The sequence below is a fragment of the Narcine bancroftii genome, chromosome 2, assembly GCF_036971445.1.
Source record: "Narcine bancroftii isolate sNarBan1 chromosome 2, sNarBan1.hap1, whole genome shotgun sequence".
Lineage (NCBI taxonomy): Eukaryota > Metazoa > Chordata > Chondrichthyes > Torpediniformes > Narcinidae > Narcine > Narcine bancroftii.
In genome coordinates this window covers 119,224,443-119,244,797 of record NC_091470.1, presented here as the reverse complement: position 1 = coordinate 119,244,797, position 20,355 = coordinate 119,224,443, and the positions used below count along the sequence as shown (strand labels likewise).

The 20,355-nt window shown below is 44.5% G+C and overlaps 1 protein-coding gene across 6 annotated transcripts in view; it reads right to left on the bottom strand.

Moving 5' to 3' along the window:
• pcnx1 (pecanex 1) overlaps positions 1 to 20,355 on the bottom strand; it is a 250,671-nt gene that overhangs the window by 60,603 nt on the left and 169,713 nt on the right. For all 6 annotated transcript variants that reach the window (XM_069918117.1, XM_069918119.1, XM_069918120.1 and 3 more), the window contains 3 exons: positions 14,588 to 14,693; positions 11,206 to 11,298; positions 6,625 to 6,775 (listed from right to left, as the gene is read on the bottom strand). In XM_069918117.1, coding sequence (XP_069774218.1) covers positions 6,625 to 6,775; positions 11,206 to 11,298; positions 14,588 to 14,693 — 350 coding nt within the window. The remainder of the gene's footprint in view (positions 1 to 6,624; positions 6,776 to 11,205; positions 11,299 to 14,587; positions 14,694 to 20,355) is intronic.

The following is a 20,355-nucleotide window of genomic DNA, read 5'->3' as shown; positions in this document are numbered from 1 at the left end:
TGTCCTGTGCTCTCCTGACAGGCAACTCTCAGTCCCCACTGCCCTGTGCTCTCCCGACAATCCACTCTCAGTCGCCACACTGATCCCACTGCCAGTACTCTCAGTCCCCACTGCCCTGTGCGCTCCCGACAGTCCACTCTCAGTCCCCACACTGATCCCACTGCCAGTACTCTCAGTCCCCACTGCCCTGTGCGCTCCCGACAGTCCACTCTCAGTCCCCACACTGATCCCACTGCCCTGTGCGCTCCCGACAGTCCACTCTCAGTCCCCACACTGATCCCACTGCCAGTACTCTCAGTCCCCACTGCCCTGTGCGCTCCCGACAGTCCACTCTCAGTCCCCACACTGATCCCACTGCCCTGTGCTCTCCTGACAGTCCACTCTCAGTCCCCACACTGATCCCACTGCCCTGTGCTCTCCCGACAGTACTCTCAGTCCCCACTGCCCTGTGCACTCCCGACAGTCCACTCTCAGTCGTCACATTGATCCCACTGCCCTGTGCTTTCCCAACAGTCCAGTCTCAGTCCCCACTGTCCTGTGCTCTCCTGACAGGCAACTCTCAGTCCCCACTGCCCTGTGCTCTCCCGACAATCCACTCTCAGTCCCCACACTGATCCCACTGCCAGTACTCTCAGTCCCCACTGCCCTGTGCGCTCCCGACAGTCCACTCTCAATCCCCACACTGATCCCACTGCCCTGTGCTCTCCTGACAGCCTGCTGAATGCTATTTTCGCCTTACGCCTTTTATCATAAAAGCAAAAATTCTCTTCGGATTTCTTTGGGTTAGTGAAAAAGGCACTAATGTAGGTCTGCCGTAAAAGCGAAGTGGAGTAAGTGAACTTTTGAAAAGGGGGGATACTGTATATAGATTTCTATCCATTACTGTATCTCTATTTATATCTATAGACAGATATATACATAGTCAATATCAGTTTTAACCATTTATCTGCAGCATACATAGCTCAGTACAGGCCCTTCAGCTCATGATGTTGTGCAAACCCATATAAACCTACTTCATAATCAATCTAACCCTCCCCTCTCTCACAGTCTACAACCTATTTTTATTACATCCACATGCCCATCGAAGAGACCTGTAAATGTCCCAATTGCTCCAGCCTCCGCCACCAGCCCCAGAAATGCATTCCAGGCACCCATCACTCTCTGTTAAAAATCTACCGCTGATGTTTTCCCTGAACTTTCCTCCACTCACCTTAAACAGATATTCCGGGGTATTTGCTATTGTCACCCCGGCTCTCCTGGGCCCCTCTTTATAGTGATATAACTAATAATCAGGAGTGCATTGGGCCATCATTGAACATGACAACACTATTTTGCACATAGACAGTACATATATTTAGTTAAATTCATGAACATCCATCTCCTTGAAGGGACTCTCTTTTGTTCCTCTGTTTCTTCTATTGTTGGGGTGCCGGGCAATGACCATGACATCTCTTGGATTGTATTACAGCAGTCAAAGATTGAAGTATATCATGTATATTACATTTTAATGTTTTATCACATTGTAGTGCTCCCACTAAGCGAGCATGGAGAAGAATGACACGCACACCAAAGCTTTGCAAAACGAGCATGCTTATAAGGGCCCCAGGCACTGACGTCAGGGGCCCGTGTCATTGAAGCACTAGCCTGGGATGGCCAGCGCTCCTGCCAGAATTCCGCATCTTCCCGCCATGCAGAGGTCACCTGGGATGACGGCCGGTGTCACCCCCAGGTCCATACAGTTGCCCATTTTGCGGGCCAATTTGCATCTCCGTGCATAGGCTGCTACATGACCCCCCTCGCCAGAACCACCAACCAGGCCATTGTCCATAGTCTTAGGTGGCCTGCTCCTGTGTCACGGGGGTGGAATGCAGACCGGCTCATTACAGTCCAGCTATGCCGGTTTCAGGCAGTCAATGGTAAAAGTTTCCTCCTTATCGTCGATGTTGAGGACAAAAGTGGAACCATTCTCTCTAAAGACCTTGTAAGGCCCTTGTAGGGCCGTCGAAAGGGTGGTCTGTGTTCATTCCTCTTCACAAACACGTACCGGCAAGTCCTTGGGACACTATGTTTGGGCTGGCCATGTGGTGGTGGCTGCCACTGGACCAAAGAACCCAGCTTCTGCCGCAGGCTCTCATGGACATCTGGGCATTTATCGGGGGTGAAGTATTCCCCGGGGATGATTCAAGGCGTGCCATAGACCATCTTTGCCACCAAGGCATTGAAGTCTTCCTTCGGCATGGTAAGGATTCCCAGCAGGACCCTAGACGGTTTGTCCACACAGTTGGGACCCTTGAGGCGGGCCATCAAGACTGCCTTGACGGGCATAGATGAAAGGAGAAATAGAGATAGGAAAGGGGAGAGACGGGGAAGGGCTAATGGAAACTGAAGGTTGATGTTAATTGTATATGGTTGGAGGGTGCACAGATGATAGAATATAAAGTTTTGTTCCTCCAATCTGCTAGTGGTCTCAGTCTGGCAGTGTATGAGACCATGGATCGATATGACCGCATAGGATTGGTGCAGGGAGGTGAAATTAGTTGCCAGTGTGAGATGCCTGCTATTAGCACAGAGAGAGCTAAGGTGCTCAATGAAGCAATCTCCCAGTCTGCGCCTCGTCCCTCCGATGTAGAGGACCACAATGGGAGCATTAGATGCAGCAGATGACCCCTGCAGGTTCATAAGTGAAGTGTTGCTTGGCTTGAAAGGTCCATTTGGGGCAATGAATGATGGTGAGGGAAGTCAAGTCAGGTTTATTGCCATCTGATTGTACAAGTTCAACCTGATGAAACAGCGTTCTCTGGTCCTCAGTGCAAAACACGCAGACAGACAACCAGACATCACATAGAAATAATACACATACAGACAAACAATACACATGCAGGACAAGTACCAGTATTTCATTTATATAAATAGTTTATATGAGTGGTTCTCAACCATTTTCTTTCCACTCATATTCCACTTTAAGTATTCCTATACCTTCAGTGCTCTGTGATTAGTGAGGGATTGTGAATCTCTGCTATAGACCCAATTATTACTGAAATAGCTTGCTTGAGAAAAATTGTCATTGCCCCAGTTCCTATGAAACTGTGCACATAACAAGTCAATGAGGGATGATTAAAACAGTGGTTTTCAAACTTTTTCTTTCCACTCACATACCTCCTTAAGCAATCCCTTACTAATCAGAGAACACTGATGACATAGGCTATACTTAAAGTGGCATATGAGTAGCAAGAAAAAGGTTGAGAAATACTGGTTTATACAAATAATTTATGGAAATACCAAAACGAAGGAGTTAATTGTTGACTTCAGGAAAAAAAGCTATGATTATATGGTTATATACAATCCAGTGACCACTGGGGGATCAGAGGTGGAGAGGGTAAGCTAATTTAAGTTCTTGGGAGTTGCTATCTCGGAGGTTCTTTCCTCGACCCAACACACAGATAGCATTGTGAAGAAAGCATGTCAGCACCTCTACTTCCTCAGGAGTTTGTGGAGGTTTGGTGTGACACGTGAAATCCTGGTAAATTTCTACAGAGGTGTGGCGGAAAGTGTGGTGTCCGGCTGTATCACAGTCTGGTATAGGGACACCAATAGCCCTGAGCGTAAAGCCCTCCACAGCAGAGGACATCACAGGCAAAACCCTCCGCATTATTGAGCACATCTACAGAGAACGCTGCCGTCAGAGGGCAGCAGCAATGATCAAAGATCCACACCACCCAGTGCATGCTCTGTTCTCGCTGCTGCCATCAGGAAAGAGGTGTAGATGCCACAAGACTCGCACCACCAGGTTCAGGAACAGCTGTTACCCCTCCACCACCAGACTCCTCAATGACAAACTCAATCAGGGACTCATTTTAGGACTCTTACTTGTGCACTTTATTGATTTTCATTTTGTTCTCTCTGTAGTGCACAGTGCGTTTGCTCACATTCATTTGCTGTTTGTAGTTCTTTTATCTGTTTACATGTTTACACTGTGTACAGTTTATTTTTTGCACTACCAATTAGTGGTAATTCTGCTGCGCCCGCAGATAAAGGAATCTCAGGGTTGTATGTGATGTCATGTATGCAGTCTGACAACAAATCTGAAATAAATAAATATTGTTTCATGAATATGAGAATCTCAGATGGTTAATGTGAGCAGTTCCTTTAATTGTTCAGCATTCTCACTGCCCCTTGGAAGAATCTGTTCCTTAGCCTGTTGGCACTGGCTCTGATATTCCAAGGGCCGGCACTACCACAAGGCAAACTAATCTGCTGCCTAAGGCACAGACCTCAGAGGGGCACTGTTGAAGAGAGCAAATTGTGCCCCACAGTTTAGGTAGGCCAAGGGGAGGGTTCAGAATCGGTGTCAGGAGCTCTGGTCACCGCTCCCAAGAGCTCCCGACGCCTGACTCTGAACCCTCCCCTCAGCCTACACCGGAACTCTCAATGCCAGAATCCTAACTCCGAACCCTCCACTGTTTACTCGGCCTTCTGCACTCGGAGTCAGGCGTTCCAGTGAGTGCCTATAGGCCAACTGCCAAGAGGAGTCTTATGTAAGCCTAAATGTGTGTATGGTTGATTTAATAAATGAGATTTATTTATTGTTCTAATAATTCCAAAATTGGTTTGAGCAACTTATTAACACTTCATCAAGAAAAGTCAGCTGGACCATGACCAGCCCCTTATTAGAGGAACATAATTCCTGAGAAGAGGAACAAAGCAGATTTGAGACCAAGATGGTCCAGGGTAACTTGTTAAGGATAGTTCAGGACAGGTACTAGGTGATTTCTAATGGCAGGATAATGCTTAATATTCATAGATGAGAAATAAAAATAAATAAATTCTTAAAAGAAATCAACTCAGCAATTACTCCATGCTACTTTTGTCATAATATTAATGCTTTTGTTTATCCTAGTTGTCAAAGTTTCATAAAACATGAGACCCTTCAAAAGGCAGACTAGCAGAAAAGTATTCTTGAATTTCCATGTGTAAAGCCATGCTGAAATTATAGAGTTACATTTTGCTCAGGGCTCTCTATCAAGTATTGCAAGTTCCCACAGTCGTTGTTGTGTAATATGGAGATATTATCCTTCCAGGCAGGTCTTAGAGACTTGTAATCAACTTTATTATTGCTAGAGTTGATGCTGTCTCACTGTGGTACAATTAATAGAGCTACCCCTGTACTACTTCACAGCTCCAGAGATCTGGCTTCTGCCCTGAACTCTGGCCCTGTCGGTGTGCAGTTTGCACATTTCCCCTGTGACCACGTGAGCTTCCTTTGGATGCTTCAATTTCCTCTTGAATCCCAAAGAGGTCAGCAGGTAGATTATTGGCCATTGCTGTAGTGTGTAAGAATCTGGGGAGAAATTATAGAAATGTGGGAAAATACACAAATGGAATAGCACTGATTTGTAAAAATGGTAATGGGCAAGTCAGAGCAAACTTGAAGGGCCAAAGGGTCATTTTCATACTACATAATTCTTAAAGAAAAAAAAAACACACTGGAAGGTCTATAGACTTAAAGGTGTGTGAAGTCAAAAGTTTTAATGTGTTGCCCCAGGTGGAGGTCTGCATTCTACTGAGTGACCTTTAGTTCAAAATGATTTGAGTGAAAAAATATTTCCTTTTGCATTTGAGGAAGATAATCAAAGATCGATGTGTTACTGTGTATTTTGATTAATATGGTTCATAGTGTGAAAAATAAAAAAAATATAATAAAAAAACAAAAAAAATCAATGTATTACTTATTCTTGCAATTTCAAATAAATTTAGCAGTTTCAAGTTTTGTGCTTTTCATTTTTTTCTGCAAATCATCTGTTTTTGAAAATCAAAATTGGGAATTATTTTTTTTTGGGGGGGTGGGGTGCAAGTAGTGGTCTTGTCTAGGGCACAAGATAGTTCGGTGCTGGCCCTGGATACTCCTTTATTTCTTCCCCGACAGGAACAGCTGAAAAATGCCATGTGCAGGATGGAAGGGGTCCTCAATGAATTTGTGAAGAGCTGGGTGCAAATGTAGTACTTCCTGAGGTCACAGGGATAGGTGCCAAGGAGATGATTGGTGGAAAGGGAGGAGTGGATGAGAGAGTCATGGAGGGAGTGGACCCTGTAGAGGATGGAGAGGGGAAGATGTGCCTGGTGGTGGGATCATGTAGTAGATAGCGGAAACGGCAGAGGATGTTATGTTGGATGTGGAGTCTAGAGGAGTGGAAGGTGAAGACAAGGGGAATCCTGTCTTTGTTGCGTGTGGGGAAAGAGGGGGACAGGGAGGATGTGCAGGTAATGGAGGATATGCAGGTGAGGGCTGAGTAGATGGTGGTAGATGGGGATCCACGTTGTTGAAGGAGGACATCTCAAAATACTTTCTCTTGCATTATCCCCAATATTATTTTTTTTCTTTCTGAATATTGTGTCTCACACAATTTCATATCATGCACTTTTGCTCACTTAAAGACCAGTTATTTCACACCTACTCACCAAAAAATGGCACTAATATCTCACAATATATCACTAGTAAATATACATTGAGTAACATTTGACTTGTAATAAAGCAATAATGGCATTAATGAACTGCTCATCCTACCTTTATAGATAGTCACAGATCAATGCAATTTTCTTTTTAATAGGTTTGATAGGAATACCTACTTCTCACTTCAAACTGATAGTACTCCTTGGTTTTCAGCAGTGGATGAGAGAAACAATGCCATGGGAGCTGTTTCCTGAGTTGAGGCAGCAGGTAATGGGTGAGAAGTCCTACTGTACCTACCAGGGTATACAGCACATAGCTGAGGACAGGCTAGGAGGCAAGAAAAATAGGCAATTAATATATTTTCTTCAGTGGAGTAAAACACAGAAATACGTCAACAACAACTTAATATTACAGGTGCCTAAACTTTTATCTGGGATTGTCGGGACTGGACACCTGCTGTGGTTTGGAATCAGTTTGATTTTGGTCCCCCCACCCATCGCCAGAGCAAGCCATCTCCACCCCACCCCTCGCGAGTCGTGTGACATAACTCCCTCTCTCTCTCTCCCCAACTTGTTCGCCTGAGTCCCACTGCCATCTCTCCCCTCCACCTGAGTCACGCTGACGTCTCTCTTCCCCCTCACCCACCCGAGTTGCGCGGTCGTTCTCCCCCCTCACCCGCCTGAATCGTGCTGCCGTCTCTCTTTCCCCCTTCACCTGAGTTGCGCTGCCATCTCCCTTCCACCTCCCGTGCCAGTGCCGGGGGAATGACCCCCTTCTCAGTTGTCCTGTGCCAGTGCTGGGTTTCAGCTGCGTGTGGGATAATGGGTAGTGAGAATGGCCATTGAGTCGCCGCCGGGCCGACAAAGTGCCGTGATGCTGGACGGGTGTCAGTATCGGCCATTCACAGGTGCTTATAAAGTAGCGGAATGCGACAGGAAGATCCCGGTTTTCAGAATTATGGATAAAAGGTTAGGAACCTGTATTGAAAGGTTTATTTCACATCACCATATGGGTTTGTATTTCACAAGAAAAACAACTGGAAATCTGAAAGAAAAGCAGTAAATACTCTAAACACCAGGTATTTTAGACAGCACCTGAATAGAGGAACAGTTCAGGTCAATCTGAACAAACGCAAGCACTTGTGACAGGGTTGAAGTCCAAACCTCTTCTTTCCTTGCATGTCATCCCTTTCATTTGGTTTCTCTGCCTTCCACCCCATCTTGCACTTCTTTTACTCGTTTCTCTTCTCCATTCACCATGAACCCCAATTAAATCCCATCCCTTCACCTTCACTACACATGAAATATCATTTGGTTTAACTTTGTCCAGATTTGAAGAAAACAAAAATGATCTAATACTGATCTTGCAAAAGCTGAGTTTTCCATCGATTTCTTCCCTTCTTTCACAGTATATGTACTTAAAGAATAATCATGGAACAAAACTCAAAAATGTTAAATAATTTAAAACACTATGTAATAACTAACAGCTTTCCATTTTTTCCCCTCCCAATTTATATTCCATTGAATTCTCCTGCTATCCTGATTTAGTCAAGACATACAGAGACTAAGAATAATTTATCACCTTAAGAAATGATACTCCACAGATTAAGTTGTCCAGTCTCCGGACCAGAGGAGTCAAATGACACAGCATGAGTTAACATGCAGAAAGGGAGGATGCTGTGGAGGGATCATCTATACTGAGTGGAAGGCTGAAACAGGAAGGGAGAAATCCCTCTATTTGGAGTATTCTGTAGGCCCCTAAAGAGCCTCTGAGCCACTGAGGTGCAGAAAAATAGGCAAACTTTGGAAAGCTGCAAAAATAATAAGATTGTGGTCCTGGGTGACTTAACTTTCTGGATATTGATTGCCAAAGGTTCAATGGGGCAGAATTTGTCAGGTGTGTCCAAGAAGGATTCTGACACGGTATGTGGACAAGCTGACCAAACGATAGGCCACCCTGGATCTAGAACTGGTCATAAACCTGGTCAGGTGACAGAACTCTGAGAGTGAGCATTTCAAAGACAGTGAGCACAACTTCCTGAGCTTTAGCATAGCTATGGACAAAGATAGGAGAGGACAAAATTCGAAAAATGTTTAATTGGGGAAAGGCTAATGAGGATTATATAAATTGGGAATAAATGTTCTCAGGGAAATGAACAGCAGAAATGTGGAGGATGTTCAGGGACCATCTGGGGCATTGACAATGATCTTTACACCTTCCTTGGTCAAAGGAGTGGTACTGGTATCCTTTATTCAAGAAAGATAGTAGGGAGAATCCTGGTAGTAATTATAGGCCAGTGAGTCTTACAACATAGTAAGTAAACTATTGGATTCTTAGGGGCAGGATTTACGAGCATTTGGAGAAGTATAGTCTCATTAGGGGATTGTGAAGAGTAGGTCAGGCTTCACGAGCCTAATTGAGTTTTTTTGACGAGGTAACAAAAGAAATTGAGGAAGGTCGGGCAATGAATGCATCTTATTAAACCTACAGTATTTATACCACATTCATTGCCCGACCTTCCTCAATTTCTTTTGTTACCTCGTCAAAAAACTCAATTAGATAGGCTCACCCAGAAAGTTATGAGGCAAAGGATCCATGGAAACCCGGCTGTGATTTTAGAATTGTCTTGCCCACTTCAATCACAGTGGGAGAAGATGGAGCACATTCTGCCTAGAGGTTGTTGACTAGAGGTATTCCACAGGGATGTGTTGTGGGACCCTAGCTCTTTGTGATTTTTATAAATGATTTGAATGGAGGGTGCTTCAGTAAATTTCCAATGACATGTAGGATGGAGTCGTGGATAGTGTAGAAGGTTGCTGTAGGTTGCAATGGGATATATATAGGATACTGAGTTGGACGAAGAAGTGACAGATGGAATTTAATCGTGAGAAGTGTGAAGTGATACTCTTTGGAAGGCTGAACTTGAAGGCAGAGTACACAGTTAATGGCAGGATTCTTGGCAATGTGAAAGAAAAGGCGGGTTTATTTAATTTAATTTATAAATACAGCATGGTAACAGGCCCTTCTGGCTGATGAGTCTGTGCTACCCAATTACACACATGTGCCAATTAATTTACTGATCCTGAACGTCCTTGGAATGCGAGAGACAAACGCACGAACTCCTTACAGACAGTGGCGGATTCAAACCCAGACACTGGTGCTGTAATTGCACTGTGGTAACCGCTACACTAAACCTAAATCTTGGGGTCCAAATGCAAAGATCACTCAAGGTTGCCGTGCAAGTTGATGGGGTGGTTAATAAGGCAGGCTAGTCTTTATCAGTAGGGTGATCACGTTCAAGAGCAGTGAGGTGATAAAATTCTGGTTAAACTAACATTTGGAGCCTTGTGTTCAATTCTGGTTGTATCGTTTAGAGAAAAGATATGAAGTTTCAGACAGGGTGCAGAGGAGCTTTATCAGAATGAGACATAGATTGAAGTACAAGGACAGGTTGAGTGAGGGAGGGCTTTTCTCTTTGGAGTCAATGAGGATGAGAGGTGATTTAATAGAGGTCTACTCGCACCTTCTTCCCAGGGTGGCATGGCCAATACCAAAGGACATCTGTTTAAGATGTCAGGGAGAAGTCAGAGGTTCTTTTTAAAACAGAGAATGGTGGGTGTCAGGAATGCATTGTGGTGTAGGCTGGTATAATAGGGACATTTAAAATACTTTTAGATAGGCCTATGGAACTAAGTAAAATGGAGGGTTTTGGGCTGTGAGGGAGTTGAAGGATTTGAGCGAGATACTGTCCATTTGGAACATTTGGTCTTTGGCTTGGCTTCGCGGACGAAGATTTATGGAGGGGGTAAAAAGTCTACGTCAGCTGCAGGCTCGTTTGTGGCTGACAAGTCCGATGCGGGACAGGCAGACACGATTGCAGCGGTTGCAGGGGAAAATTGGTTGGTTGGGGTTGGGTGTTGGGTTTTTCCTCCTTTGCCTTTTGTCAGTGAGGTGGGCTCTGCGGTCTTCTTCAAAGGAGGTTGCTGCCCGCCAAACTGTGAGGCGCCAAGATGCACGGTTTGAGGCATTATCAGCCCACTGGCGGTGGTCAATGTGGCAGGCACCAAGAGATTTCTTTAGGCAGTCCTTGTACCTTTTCTTTGGTGCACCTCTGTCACGGTGGCCAGTGGAGAGCTCGCCATATAACACGATCTTGGGAAGAACATTTGGTAGAGCAGCACTAAATACCCAGCAAAGTCTGAAAATTTACAGCTCATAATGGATCAATAATCTCTTGATGTGCTTGGGCGTAATGGTGGGCTTTGTTAAGAATTAAGCCTGTTGCATAGTTTGGTCATAGCCTAAATGATTTGTGATAATTCTGTCCTATTTGCAGATTTGAAGCATCCTCCAATTCCATGATTGTTTGTGAGTCACTGCAGAGTGACTTAAAAACACATCAAAGGAACCACAGCCCCTAATTGATGAATTCTGAGGAAAATTCTATTTGGTAACTGAAAGCCCTCAGTTTTACATATTAAAAGTATTTTTATACTGGCTGCTCAATCCAGGTGACTTCTATTTTGTCTCAAGTAACTAACTGCAGTACAACTGGAATAAACCGATGCCTCACAAGCATCATTTAATTTTGATAGGATTTCCATCAGCAGAATATAGACCATTCCACAGAACTTTTCTCTTCTCCAAGCTTATTTTGTTCTGTTTCTTTGCTGAGAGAGCACCAGTATTCCCATTCATCGGAACTGGCCAGTGGCCATACAGAGCCTTGAAATGGAAAAGTGAAGTGTTTTTTTTACCTGAAGTGCAATGAAGACGGTGCTGACATGGATCGCGAAGTATAGGACACCAATGACTGTACAAACTATTAGGTCAGACTGTAAACGTTCATTCTGGAAGAAACAAATAAAAACCTTACTAAACTAAAAACCTGGAATGGGCAGGTTGTCTTACGAGAGAAGGTTGGACTGGATGGGAAACACAAGAGCACCTGGAATCTTAAGCAAAGAACTGCTGGAGGAATTGAGCAGGTCAGGCAGTAACCATGGGTAGAAATGGTCCGTCAACCTTTTCTGTCAGGGCTCTTTATTGATAAAGGCTCCCGATCTGAAATTTTGGTCGATGACTTCTACCCATGGATGTTGTCTGACCTGTTGAGGCCCTCCAGAGTCTCACTGTATGGACAGGATTGGTCTGTATCCACTGGAGTGCAGGGGTTTGGGAGACTTGATTGAAACGTGCAAGATCCTGCCGAGAGTCGACAGGATGGACATGAAGAAGAGTTTCTTGTGGCTGAAGGTCAAAAATTAGAGGTCACTATTTAAGACAACTGAGGTAAGCTTTTTTTCTCTCTGAAGGTCATGAATTATCGGACAGGATGATGGAAGGGTTGAATATTTTTCAGACAGTGGGATTAATTCTTATCATGGATAACAGGAATGCAGAGATGAAGTTACAACCAGATTGACCCATGTTATTATTTGACAATCTGGGTCTCTGGAGAACAATGACATCTACCCCTAACTTGTATGTTCACATGGTTCATACCTCTCTCTCTGCAGCAGTTATTCTTGTTCAATGAGGCAGAACGAGGGGTTCATAAACTTAAACTGCCAAACTCAATGAAGCCAAAAGATAGGACTAAATCACAAAATAGCTGCAAGCTGCATTCCAAGCTGAGTTGTCCCATAACCAATAGAACTATAAAACACCAGAAACAGGCTCTTCGGCCCATCTAGTCCATGCCAAACTATTATTCTGTATCGTTCCATTGCCTTGTACCTGGACCATATCTCTCCATACTCCTCCCATCCATATTTCTGTCCAAATTTTTCTTAAATGTTGAAATCGTGCCGATATTTACCACTCACTGCTTTCTGTATGATATTTCCCCCTTAAACATCTCATCTTTTACCCATCTCCTACAGTTCTCACCTCACCTCATCAGGGTAAAAAGCTCGCTTGCATTTATTCTATCCCTACCTCTCATCATTTTATGTACCTCTATCAAATCTCCCCTCATTAATAAACATAGAACTCTATTACACAGTACAGGCCCTTCGACCCTAAGGGATGCTGTGCTGACCCACATATTCCCTAAAAAAGGTACTAAACACTCCCTACCCCATAATCCTCTATTTTCCTTCTATCCATGTGCCTGTCTAAGAGTCTCTTAAATGCTCCTTATGTTTTAGCCTCCACCACCATCCCTGGCAAGGCATTCCAGGCATCCACACTCTCTGTGTTGAAAAAAAACACTTACCCCTGATGTCTCCCCTAAACTTCCCTCCTTTAATTTTGTACTCGTGTCCTCTGGTGTTTGTACTTCTGCCCTGGGGAACAGGAGCCGGCTGTCCACCCTATCTATGCCTATCCTAATCTTGCAGGCTAATCTGTTTAACCTTTCCCTTTAACTCAGTTTCTCAAGTCCTGGCAACATCCTAGTAAATCTTCTCTGCACACTTTCAATCTTTTTGATATATTTCCTACAGCTGGGTGACCAACTCATCTTATCAAAGCTCCATCAATTTCAATTATGAATAGTGGTGGACAAATAACTTCCTATCGGGTAAAGAAGCCCCATTAAAACCAGGGAGTTACACTGATGTGGCATTAAGTTCTTTAACTTTTGTCTTCCTCCCTTTTTAAAATATGGAGTCGCAGTGATCAGAGAGATGGCAACAAAAGGAGAAGTGTACTTGTCAAATTACAGTCAGTAACTACAACTGGGTAACCTTCTGGTCCAGAGCTGGAATAAGATACAAAAGCCAACAATGACACAGATGAACTTTAGAAAGTAAGCAGGGATGCAGACTCCATGTACACTGAGACTGATCACCAAGTGATGATAAGAGTGTGCCATGGACACAAGTTCAAGCTCAAACCTTATCTGAATGCATTTTGAACACTGAGTATTTTGTGGATGAGCACCAACATTGGGGATCCAAAGAGATTGTTGAGTTGAAATACAAGTTGTTTCTTTACGTTCTTAAGCGATTACAACTTGGATGGGTCTTTATGGAGAAACAATAAATAAAAGACCAGAAGAAATAGGCTATGTGGCCCATCAAGCCTATCCACCATTCTACCATGAGCTGATCCATTCTTCCACTCAGCCCCACTGTCTGGCCTTCTCCTTCATGCCCTGACTAATCAAGCACCAATCAATCTCTACCTTGAATACACCCAATGATGTCCTCCACAACCACCCGTGGCAACATATTCCACAGATTCACCACTCTCTGGCTAAAGGAGTTTCTCCATGTCTCTGTTCTAATTGGACACGCTTCAATCCTGAAGTTCTCCTTTCTTGTCATAGATTCTCCCACGGAAAATATCTCCCATGGAAAACAACTTTTATACATTTAAATATGCAAAATGTTTCAATTAGATCCCCTGTCATTCTCCTAAATTCTAACGAATTCAGGCCAAGCGTTGTCAAACGCTCCTCATATGATAACACTTTCATTCCTGGAATCATCCTATTCAACATCTTCTGAACTCTCTCCAATGTCAGCACATCCTTCTTCAATGAGGAGCCCAAAACTCCTCATGAAACTCCAAGTGAGGTCTCACTAGTGCCTAATAAAGCCTCAACATCACATCCTTGCTCTTGTATTCAATTCCTCTTGAAATGAATCCCAGCATTGCATATGCCTTCTTCAACACTGACTCAACCTGCAACTTTACCTTCAGGCTATCCTGCATGAGGATTCCCAGGTCTCTTTGCATCTGGGAATTTTCAATATTATCCCTACTTATAAATTGTCTATTTACTTATTCTACCAAAGGGCCTGATAATACACTTTCCAACATGATATTTAATTTGCCACTTCTCTGCCCATTCTCCTACTGTGTCTAAGTCCTTCTGCAGGCTCTCTGCTTCTTCTGCTCCTCCATCTGTCTTGGCTGTAAAGCCATTCATTCTATCATCTGAATTACTGATATATAAGATAAAAAGAAACTGCCCTAACACTGACCCCTGTGGAAGCCCACTGTAAAATGGCAATCAACCAGAATATGACCCTGAATTCCAACTCCACTTCTTGCCAATCAGCCAATGCTCTACCCACGCTGCCATGTTTCCTGTTTTACTGTGGGTCTTACCTCGTTATGTAGCCTCAAAATATCTTCCTGATTGTGTTATTTACAAAACAGCACTGTGCAGAAAATAAAACTTACAACAGACTGCTTCAACTTTTCTGGTAGGGGGTCTTTTACATCTTCTTGAGGGTCTTCAGGATTCTTATCATCAGTATTTGGAAAAATCTTTGACTTCACTAAAGACCTATAATTTGAAAACAAACACAACAATTTGGCAGAGCATGGGGCAGAACATGTCAGCGTGGGAGCGGTGTGTGGAATTAAAATGGGTAGTTAACCTTTACTTCCTATCAATGCTGTGTGATCAGCTCAGTATCACCAGCACTTCTGTAGGCTTCTTAAGGTGCATTCTCTGCCAAGAATGCACCTGCAGAAGCGGATTCAGACCTGTGGAATGGTCATTCAGGTGGCAGTGCTGAAAGCGCAGCACTGGCCATCTGAAAAGAATAGCTTCACGGGAGGCGCCTCAGAGTGCACTCCGCTCCTGTCCCTTTGGGCTGTCAGATTTGAGATGACGGGCTGTCAGAGCTGGGACAGCAGGTGCGGGCAATCAGTGCAGGATGTCCCCACACTGATCCCGCTCTCTCCCCACAGCACTATATCAGTGGCCACACTGTGGGGCGGCCGGCGCGGGCTGTCAGTGCTGGCCGCCCCACAATGTGGGGACTGATATAGGGCTGTGGGGAGAGAGGGGGGCAGCGGGATCAGTGTGGGGACAGCCTGCGCTGGCCGCCCCTGCCCTGATGTCCTGCACAGGGAGGGGGGCTGTCAGGTGCTCGCCAGCTGATTGTCACCCCCTTATCAGTTGCTTTTAGGTGGCTACATTCATGTGCCGGGGGTACCTCAGTGCTCCAGCGATTATCCCTCCTGGAGGAGGGTTACAAAGTTCGCCTTGCATGCACCTCCTGAGGTTTCAAGTGGCCTTCCGACAGCTGCATATGGGCATAATATGCAGCTTTACATTGGGGGATTTTGGCCACCTGAAAGTGCTTAATGCACAATGTATGAGGGTATTTCCTCAATTCATAATATTTCCTTGATATTGATTGTATTTCCACTGTACACGCCACAAAGTCCCTACCCCATTTTCTTCCCTTTGAGGATTTCCTTTCATCTTAAGTTGCAAATGGTTAAGCAGCAGAGAATTTGTTTAGCAATAAATCAACATGTCAAACTAAAATACTCTAATCATTTTTTTTAAATTTCAGTTGGAACTACCAGAGACAATCTGGTCAACCCTTAAACAATGAGAAATAAAAACAAAATGCTGGAGAAGTTCAGCAGTCAACCAGTGTCCTTCCTTTATGTTGCCAAAATTTCGGGCTTGAGCCCTTCATCGAGGTATGAGAGAATTTTGGCAAGTGTCTGAACAAAAGAGTAGGAGGGGTGAGGGGGGTGGCAAGGCAGGACATGATAGGTGGAGAAAGAAGGGAGGGGACAGCAGCAATAAGGGGGAGGGGGATGGCTGGGCTGGGTGAGTGAAAAAACTAGAAAGGCAGAAAGGGGGGGGAAGGAGGGGGAAATAAAAGTAAAGCAGGTTTAATGGAAAGCAGTAAAGTCATTGTTCATCCATCTAGCCGAAGGATGGCCAGACGGAAAATAAGGTGTTGTTCCTCCAATCTGCGGGTAGTCAGGGTGGGACAGTACATGAGGCCATGGACAGACAGGTGAGCGCAGGAGTGTGACCTGGGATTGAAATGGTTGGCCACTGGGAGGTCGCTGTGGTTGCGATCAGAGTAGAGGTGCTGAGCGAAGCTATCTTCTGGGTCCAGTATCTTCTTTTTTGAATACTTTATTTAAATTTTTATTAATTGTGCCGTCTCTCCGATGTAGAGAAGGCCACAAAGGGTGCATCAGATGTAGTAAATAAGTCCTCTGGATGCACAAGGGAAGTGTTGCTTCACGTGAAGGACCTGTTCGGGGGCCTAGGACCATGGAGAGAGAGGAGGTATGGGGGCAAGTGTTTAACCTCCTGTGGGGACAGGAGAAGGCGCCGGAAGTGCAATGGGTGGTGAGGGATGGAGTGCCCGGTGGGAGCGGACATTGCAGAAGGCTGAGAGGGGAGGAAAGAGATAAATGTGTCTGGTGGTGGGATCCTGTAGTGTGCTGGAAATTCCGGCAGATAATGTGTTGGATGCAGAGGCTGGTGGGGTGGTAGGTGAGGATGAGGGGGATGCAGAGGCTGGTGGGTGAGGATGAGGGTGATTCTGCTGGTCATATTGTGGCTATTATTTGATTTTGGCTCTACTGGTTTCAAATAATATTGTGCTCACTTTTCACATGGAAGCCAGGTAAGGCATGAAAGAAAGATTAGGAGAGGAAGCAGAGACAAACAAAAACCCAAGAAATTATGTTTATAAAGCATTTCTCACAATCAAACCTTGTCCCATGAATTAACTGGGAATTTACTGGGACAGGGAACAGTGGAAAAGGGACACTGACAAAACGCCAGTGACAAATGATATAATTTCACACTGTGGATTAACCGCCTCTTCCCTTACTCATATCCCCGGGGACAGCTGACACCAGGATACTGATAAAATCAGTAGAAAGGGGTCAGTGGAAAGACACCAGTGTCCAGTTGAAAGAAGAACACTGATCCCCGGGGATGAGTTATGTCCCATTTAAGGGTGGCCCAATGGATATGGCACAAAGGGATTCCTATCCCGTGTCACTGCACAGCCAATTAACTGGGATGCCCGTGGAAAAGAGGCAAGTGTGTCCCAAGGTGATTCACAGCCAATTAAGTGCTTGTGTATCACTGTCACAAAGTAATGTAGTAAACATAAGATTTCAGATTTATTGTCAGAGTACATACATGTCATAACATGCAACCCTCAGATTCCCCTTTCTGCAGGCGAGGCAGGTTAAAATAACTGTACAAAGCAGATACATGAAAATAAAGAACAGTAAACAGATAACAAATTTAAACAAACTGCAATACAGAGAATAAAATAATCAATAAAGTGCACAAATCAGAGTCCTTAAATGAGCCCCTGACTGAGTTTGTCATTGAGGAGTTGATGGTGGAGGGGGAGCAGCTGTTCCTGAACCTGGTGCGAGTCTTGTGGATCTGATACCTCTTTCCTGATGGCAGCAGCAAGAACAGAGCTGTGAATCCTTGATTCCTGCTGCTCTCCGATAGCAGCGTTTTCTGTAGATGTTCTTGAAAGCAGAGAGGGTTTTGCCTGTGATGTCCTGGGCTGTTTCCACTACTTTTTGGAGGGTATTTAGCTTTCCAAAACATGGTGCATTGAGCAGTACAAAATCCCACAAATAGAAACCACAAGATAACCTGTTTCAGTGACTTTTGTGTTTCACTCAGTAATTTTGGAGAAGGGTCAATTGTCTGCCTGAACAAACAAAACAGGCTTCTTTCTGGGAATATTATTGACAGGGAGAGCTCACAGCTGTGTGCTTAGTCTGCTACTCTATTTCTGGTATACTCATGACTACGTTAATAAACTTGATTGCAACACCACCTATAACTTCACATGATACCACTGTTGTTTGACACATAACAGAGAATGATGAGTCAGAGTACAGGTCATTGGACCCATTTCAATTTGCCTCTGGACAGAATCATTCCACTGATGATGCTATAGCCTTGACCCTCCACACCGCCCTGACCCACCTGGAGAACAACGCTTTATATGCCAAGCTACTGTTCACTGACTTAAGTTTGGTGTTTAATAGAATCATACCCCAGAGACTGGAGTTGAAGTTGCCCTCCTCTTAGCCTTGTGTGCTCAGCCTGCTCCTGTTCACACTACTGACCCACAACTGCATTGTCAGATCCAGGTCCAAGTTATTAAGTTTGCAGATGACCCAACAGTAATTGGCCTCATCAGAAACAATGAGTCGAAATGTCTCCTTCTCACTGATTATCAACACAGAGGCTCCTTAAGGTTGCATGCCTTGCCCTCTGATCTACTCATTATACACCCATGACTGTGTGGCCAGGCACAATTCCAATGCCATCTACAAATTTGCTGATGTCACCACATTTGTCAGCAGAATCACAAATGGCAATGAGGAAGCGCACAGGAGGGAGATAGATCAGCTTGTTGAGTAGTGTGACCTTGTGCTCAACATTAGCAAAACCAAGATGAATATGGACTTCAGGATGAAGTCAGGGGAGCATGACCCAGTCCTCATCGAGGGCTCAGTAGTGGAGAGGATCAAGAACTTCAAATTCTTGGGTGTCAACATCTCCGAGAATCTGTCCTGGATCCTCCATGTAGATGCAATCACGAAGGAGGCTCACTAGCGGCTATACTTTATGAGGTGTTTGGGGAGATTCAGTATGTCAACGAAGACTCTTGAAAACCTCTACAGGTGTACTGTGGAGAGCATTCTGGCTGGTTGCAATGTCTGGTATGGAGGAGCCAACTCTCAGGGAAAGAAAAAAACTCCAGAGGGCTAACTTACCTGTAACATCATAGGCACCAGACTTCACTCCATCGAGATATCTACAAGAGGAGGTGTCTTAAAAAAGCAGCCTCTATCCTCAAAGACCCTCACCACCCAGACCATGCCCTCTTCTCTCTGCTACCATTGGGAAAAAGGTACAGGAGTCTAAAGATGAGCACTCAGTGGCACAAGGACAGCTTCTTCCCAGCTGCCATCAGGTTCCTGAATAATCAATGAACCAGACACTGCCTTATTTTTTCATGCACTATTTAAAAAAATTTATTGTTGGAAGGTTACATACATGAATGATTGCAGAGTGATTCTGCCGCAGAACACCAAATTTTGTGATTTGTTCATGACAATAAATTCTGATTCTGATAGTCTCATGAAATGGTGTGAGATTAATAACCTAAGTCTCAATGTTGTCAAGAGAAAGGAGATGATTATGGACCAGTCGGTCCAAAGACGACCACCCTCCCTGACACATTAATAGTGCGGTAGTAGAGAGAGTGGAGAACCCCAAGTACCTTGGAGTTCACTTAAAAAGTGTCTATCCTGGACACACAACATGTCTTCATTTGTTTGGAAGGAGCAAAGACAATTGCCATTCCTTAAAAGGCTGAGTCAAGCAAGGGTAATGGCCACAATTTCATCAACTTTACCAAGTGCTTCCAAGCCGGCTGCCTCACAGTGTGGTATGGATTGGAGCATTGAATTGGAGGTCAATCTACTGGACATAAAAGCAGTAGAGAGGATCAATGGAATCTCCCTCCCCTACGTTGATGTGATTTAACGGGATCGTTGTTTAAAGAGGGCTTGTAAAATCAATGTGGACCTTTACGACCTGCACGCAGTATCTTCCAGCTACTCCCGTTGGAAAAGAGGTACAGAAATATCAGAGCCAGAACCACTAGGCTGAAAAACAGCTTCTTCTCATGGGTAATAAGAGTGCTGAATGACTGATGAACTGTCAAAACAACCCTTCGAGACTCCACTATATATGAATATTTATTTTAAATGTACTGTACTTGACTTTCAGTGTGCTTGCACTATTTTGCCCTGTGGACCGAAGAAAACTGTTCTGTCAGTTTGTACGTGTACAATCAGATGATAAATAAATTTGAACTTGAGAATGGAGATGATGAATCTGGTTGGATAGTGAGAGCAAGATTGCTGATCTGGCAACAGCAACAAGATCGTGGATTTTGGGAAGGGGAAGGGTGAGGGACCATGCAGTTGCAAATAGTTGTGTCTTCATTGACGGGGTAGTGGTGGAGAGCCCACATACTAGAGTACCTCTCCTGAGCCAACATATTGAGGTAACTGTGAAGCAAAATATTTCAGTAACAATTGGGTCTAGAGCAGTGGTTCTCAGCCTTCTCTGCCCACTCACATCCCACCTCAAGTAATCCCTTACTAATCACAGGGCACCG